This window comes from Anguilla anguilla, chromosome 2 (genome assembly GCF_013347855.1).
Source record: "Anguilla anguilla isolate fAngAng1 chromosome 2, fAngAng1.pri, whole genome shotgun sequence".
Classification (NCBI taxonomy): Eukaryota; Metazoa; Chordata; class Actinopteri; order Anguilliformes; family Anguillidae; genus Anguilla; species Anguilla anguilla.
Window position 1 is genome coordinate 28180080 of NC_049202.1, and position 6000 is coordinate 28186079.

General features: G+C 38.8%; 1 protein-coding gene across 4 annotated transcripts in view; it reads right to left on the reverse strand.

The window, feature by feature from the left end:
* Window positions 1–5534, reverse strand: part of sp2 (sp2 transcription factor) — a 74550-nt gene extending 69016 nt beyond the window's left edge. Inside the window, exon 1 of one of the 4 annotated variants that reach the window (XM_035407198.1) lies at window positions 5465–5534. In XM_035407198.1, the coding sequence (XP_035263089.1) occupies window positions 5465–5471 (7 nt within the window). In that variant the 5' untranslated portion in view covers window positions 5472–5534. The other 3 variants (XM_035407201.1, XM_035407197.1, XM_035407200.1) reach the window with 3 other exon arrangements.
* Between the last annotated feature and the right edge of the window lie 466 nt (window positions 5535–6000).

Below are 6000 nucleotides of genomic sequence, written 5' to 3' on the forward strand. Positions count from 1 at the left end.
AATCATGACTAGGCCAATCATCACAAAAGTTATGACCAAAAATCTAATGTCAAATTTGACCTGTACACACTGACACTAGAGGGGTGGATGATCTAAATCAAACTTGGTGTGTGGATACCTTGTCCTGTCTGCTATCAAAGTGCCAAAGTTCACAAAAATTAACCAAGTTATTCTTTGGGCTGCCATCGGCTCCCATGGCAGAAACTATAATAACAATACTGAAAAATTCTAACAACTACAATTGGTGCTGAGGCACAATTGGTGCTTGGCTCCTAACAAGGATTCATTTTTGGCAAAAATGTACTTCATAAACAGCACAGTTAAGTCAAATGACTACAAGATGTCAGTATAACAACAGAAATGAACTGCGGTTGTGCACATCCATCCACATGATGTTAATTTTAACTTTCTGTGTTCAGCTTGAAAATTCACCTGTCTATATTGTATAATTACAATATGTACTTATTCGCATGTAGGTCAGGTTTCACACCTATCGGCAGAATAAATGAATTTGATCTTTTAAATCTTAAACCTGCAATTAACTTCTTCAACGTAGTGTACTGCAACGTTACACTATACTTAAAAATTAACACGAAGCAGTACGATCGCAATATATTTACCCAAAGGTTGAAGGATACCAAATATAATAAATATAATACAAAATAATAAATTAAGGGTTTATAAGTGCTAGGACTGTAAATTGGCCATTTATCCCCCTCAGTTACAGCTTGGTATATTTGAAAGTGAATTTTCACCAAACTTTTAGCATTGCTTTGTCTATTTATCCTTTGAAAAAAAACACATCAATATTGTTTCAAACAGTACACAACATCAAGAAAATTGGTATCGGTGCATCTCTAACTGTGGGCTACAGAGTCACTGGCCCTGTTCAGACCTGTACTTTGTATCCAGATAGCCTATATCCAGATTGTGTCTAGATTCAGTCGAGACGGATGTCAGTTCACACCTGGCATCAGAATGCGTCTCCACATGCGTCTCCAATGACCACTTGTGATCAGATCTCAATTCCCAGCTCAATATGCTAATAAACACGTACATCATTTCCGTTTGCAAAGACCAAATGCGTTGTTGTTTTTAACCGCCGGGAGGTAGCAATGCACTACCTGTGCCTAGTCTGCCGGAAATTAAAAGAAGATAATATTTTTAATTTATACAACAGCTTGGCTGAATGCTCGATTCTGATTGGTCCAAAGGTGGGCATTATTTCTCAGTAAAGGGACACTTCAGCCTTTGAACAGTTCTAAAATCAATGCGCTACAAAATCCAGCATTCTAAAGCAGTTAAAACAGCAACATTATTATATCGATTTTGAATTGTTGTTACGTCCCCTCCCCTTTTCAATGTCCAATTTTGCAATAGATGGCAACATTGAATCACGGTTCTAGTTACTGGCTTCATTTAGGGATGCCAACCATCTCATAAAATATGTAATCGTCCCTTATTTAGACAGTAGAATAGGCGTTCCATATTTAACTCATGGCTACGGGACGCATTTTCATCCATATCTTTGTGAACGATTCCGTTTGTAGTAACTGCTGTTTTGAACAAAATTCAATAGTTAGCTAGCTAGCTAGCTGGAATAACAAGCATGCTGTGAGACCATTCTGACCTAAAACCCAGAATTTTTATATTGGCTAGGTGACAAGTGATGGCGAACCTATCATAAAGCTAACTGGCATTCAAAGACGGTTTCAGAGTGCCTTGGAAAAACGCAATGTCTACACTGCGAGACTGCAACATTTTAAAAAGCAAGACAGAGCTAGGGAGATTAATTTGAGATTATTATTTGAGAAAATAAGAGTTATGGTTTCATGTAGTCTTCTTAAATAATGTAATGACAAAAATGACCAAAATTGGTGCTAATTGTATGGTATAAACAAGAAGGAACTATTTTTTCTTGATAGAATCGTTGGTTTCATAGAATTAATGACCAGAGGTTTTTGCTTAACAACGGTGCAAATAGAACTACCAACCAGAGTTTTTGCATAACGGTCCAAATAGAACTACCAACCACAGTTTTGCTTGACAACCGTAAAATAATGTGCCCAAACAGCCACAGAAGAATATTTCACTTCCAGGTGATTAAGTCGATAAAAATTAATATATATATAAATATTAAAGTAACCATATATAATCATTGTTGGTTTCGACTTTGCCTCGACCGCATCACCACCCCCGTTGTACATTATTTTCCAATAACGGGACAGCCCGTCGTGGTTTATTCCTTACTTAAATAACTTTAATATGATGCCGCTGGCGCACGAATGAGTCTGTACTTCCGCTTACGCAGAGGACGTCAGTTGACTAGGCGGTCCTTAAAGGAGTAACATGGTGGTTGAACGTGACACTTCCCAGTTGTCTTTAGGCAACAACAAAACAAATGTGCATAATTTTTTTATTATTCAGTCATTTCAATGTACTTTAAAACGTATTTTTCTAAGCCTAAATTTCCCCACTATAAAAGTTCACCCGAACCGTCTGGGCGTGGTAATGAGAACTGTCAGTTAGCTATGATTGACAGACCGTGCCCCGTTACCATAGCTACCCCCATGATACGTGCTCTTTTTGGGAGACTTTTCACAAGTTGCTAGCTTAGTAGTATATCAAGTATCGATAGATAGCTAAGGTAAGGACGTTGACTTATATCCAATTATAATTTTTGCTATCTAGCTAGCCAAGTTAAGATAAAAGCACAACTATAACGTCCTCATAAAAGCAAACTAGCTAGCTAACGTTATCGATAACATTGCCTTATGAAAGCAAACTACCTAGCTAGCTAACGTTAGCTAGCTAGGTAAATGAATATAACCAGAAATAATCGAATAGTCCTTAAAAGGCACTCTAATTTAAGTGAACCTAACGTTAGTCAAATATTTGCATTGTGTTGCCTGTAAGCCAGCGGCGCAAACTATGGGTCTCGAGTTATCCATGGGTTTACGAGGCGTGGAAAGGGGAGTGGTTACTGTGTTCGTGACGCACCAAGTTGACAACTTTCTCAACCGGTTGAAAATAGGACGATAAATTTAAAACACATATTTCTCCAAAAATACAGAACGGACATATTTAATACTTTACTCATTGTGTTTCTTCAATGCCTCTTGTGCAAATAGCACATAAAACCGAGAAAGTGTGAAAATCACCATGGTACTCCTTTAAATGTAGCCCATAACGCATTTGTGTACACACTGCTAAAAGAATGTGGCTATATGCGTCCCAGACCACCTCCAAATTTGGTCTGAGTGATCGGATCTCAATGTGTCTTGGGTGCATTCACACCTGTAGTTAGAGCTGTCCACTTGTGATCGGATCACCGAAGACACATTTTAATGCCAGGTCTGAACAGGGCCACTGTTCTATAGATAAGACTAGCTTTACCACATAAAGTCTATAGGATAAGTGTGCAAAACATATGCTAAAAGCATAATGGAAAAATGATGGCACGGCCAATGTATGCAATGACATGGTAAAGAATCTGTTTCAATTAAGTCACAACATTATGTATAGAACACGTGGTGAGTATCAAGGTCCAGCTATTTGCGCACCCAACAGTCTTACATATTCTTTTTTTTAATGACGGGTAAAAATTTATGAAAATCTATTTACGCAAGTAGATTGTGGGGCCTTGATGCCATTCTCTGACAACTAGTCACACACAATTCAACTAGGGCACTGCATTGGCAAAACTGACAATTTAATGTCCCACACTCTTTCATCTTGAATGCTTATTAATTACTGCAAAATAACAACAATATAGGGTACTATTGGTCATACTGGGCGTGACTGTGGGCGTACCACTAATGAAAAATCTGTACATGCTCCTATAGAGCTTGCTCCATCATCATCCAATCAGCTTGTACTTTGGCAGGGAGACTGAGGCAAAACAATCTACAAAACAATATACTTCCTTTCCTGTGGTTAATAAATATATGTATGCAGGAATATTAGCTAGTTCAAGTAATTTTCCAACCTTGTTTTTTGATATTGGTGATGTGGGGGACTTTGTTTTAGTAAAGTGATAATAAAAACAATATTGTAAACCCAGCGACTTTTGGAAGTGTATGGGGTGTACAGCACTGCAGGAAAATGTTGTTAGCTATGTTAATTATGCATTCCTCTCCAATGAAATAAAACAGGTTGTTTGCGACCCGCCATAAAACCAAGTTCAAGACTGCCACCCTATTGTGGATTTTCATCTCCACCTTGTACCTCGCATAATAAAGTCAAATACACAGGAACTGATACAAATGGCGCCAACTACCTTATTCAGCTCTAGGTAGGCGAGGCTCCTGGTGCCTCACTTGTACTGGCAATCCTAAAGAAGCTCTAATAGGGATGTTAGTTATATAGTTTATCTTACGGCTCTGAACCGGATTGAGGATGCTAACGATTCCACAGAAAAAACACAAATAGATCTTCGTGGTTTGTATGGTCTCTAAATGATATTAGCTACTTAGCTAGCTAGCCGCTGACTAACGTCGGATCTATTCAATGCAAAACATCTCAAGTTTTTTAACGTTAGAGTATATATTATAGCCTATATGGTAATCAGATACAGTTAGCTATAAAAGTGCACAATATTAAACTAGAATAAATCCTGAAACTTGCATAGTCGACAATAAAGATATCGTTTAAAAAATACGCGACTTAGCCGTGATATTGGCTAACTACACATGATGATAGATCATATAGCTAGCTGGTTTTGTAAATGCACTGTTAGTTTAGATATTATTGCTACCAAAATCTAACGTTATCGATACTAAGCACCGTTTATTATACAGACCAAAAGTGAAAGCTAACGTCAATCAAAATCAGTAGCTAGTTAACAGGACATGCACTTAAGTCATCTAGCGCTCTAAAGTAGACCCACCTTCAGGTCTACCTTGTTGATGCACCAGTACAACCAGGGCACAGTGAGGCCGACTGTCCCTTTAAATTGTGAACTTCTAATTTCCAAGATAATTATAATTACAGTAGCGTTGAAGCTCGATAACTGCTACAACGCGGCCTGAAAATAGCGCCGCCATCAAACATAGCAAGGAAATGACGGTACAGCAGCGAACCTCTCGAAAACCCAGTGCAGCTACTTTGGAAATCAACAAACGAACAACTCTGAGACGTGTCACCTCAAGCGCTCACAATAAATATTTACCAGTTTGTTTCAGTATTTCATAGTTAGCTAGCATTAAGCATCCTGGCCGACCCTAATTCGCTGGCAAGCGAAAGACAAGCGATTCCGCCTTACGGCTAGCTTGCTAACTAGCTAAACTCTTTGATAATCAGACAGATCGATTCGGCAAGTACATAGCCAGTCAGAGGCTCACACTAATTTCAGAAATGCTTACAGCACACATACTTGTCATGTGTTATCGTCAAATAAAAAAGTAACAGTTCAGATAAGAAGCTACAATGCAATAATAAACACCAACGTTTAATTCCTACCCACCGCTCATGACGACATTCGCTCTCGGTGAGTCTCCAAAAGCAAACCCATGTGAGACACCGCCCGCTTGCAGGAACCAATCCAGATGCAGTAGATTGACTGAGCGACAACAATTCTAACCAATTGGTGATCACGACATTTATGATTGAAATTCAACTTGTGCAATAGAAAGATTTGATGCTGTTACGTCTCTCGATTGACGCTACCTCACCCAATGGAGTACCGACGTTAGGGATTCAAAGGCGGGATCGAAAGGAAATGATTGATTATCCGCATGACCACTTAAATTGCTCTACTGTATTTCACAGACATTGCATGCATCCAATCCGAGGTCCTTCAGAATATTCAGTCAAATATAGCCTTTCATGCATTACAAGCGGGTGACCAGGGATTGACGTTCCCCGTGAAGCTCCAGTGGTTACCGGAGGTATTGCAGCCTCTGGTGCCAAAAAGAAAATTTCCCCATTGAAGTCTTTTAAAAACTACCTATGAATTTACCCTGGCCAAATTATACTATTCTGGATAGTTCTTTTGCATTG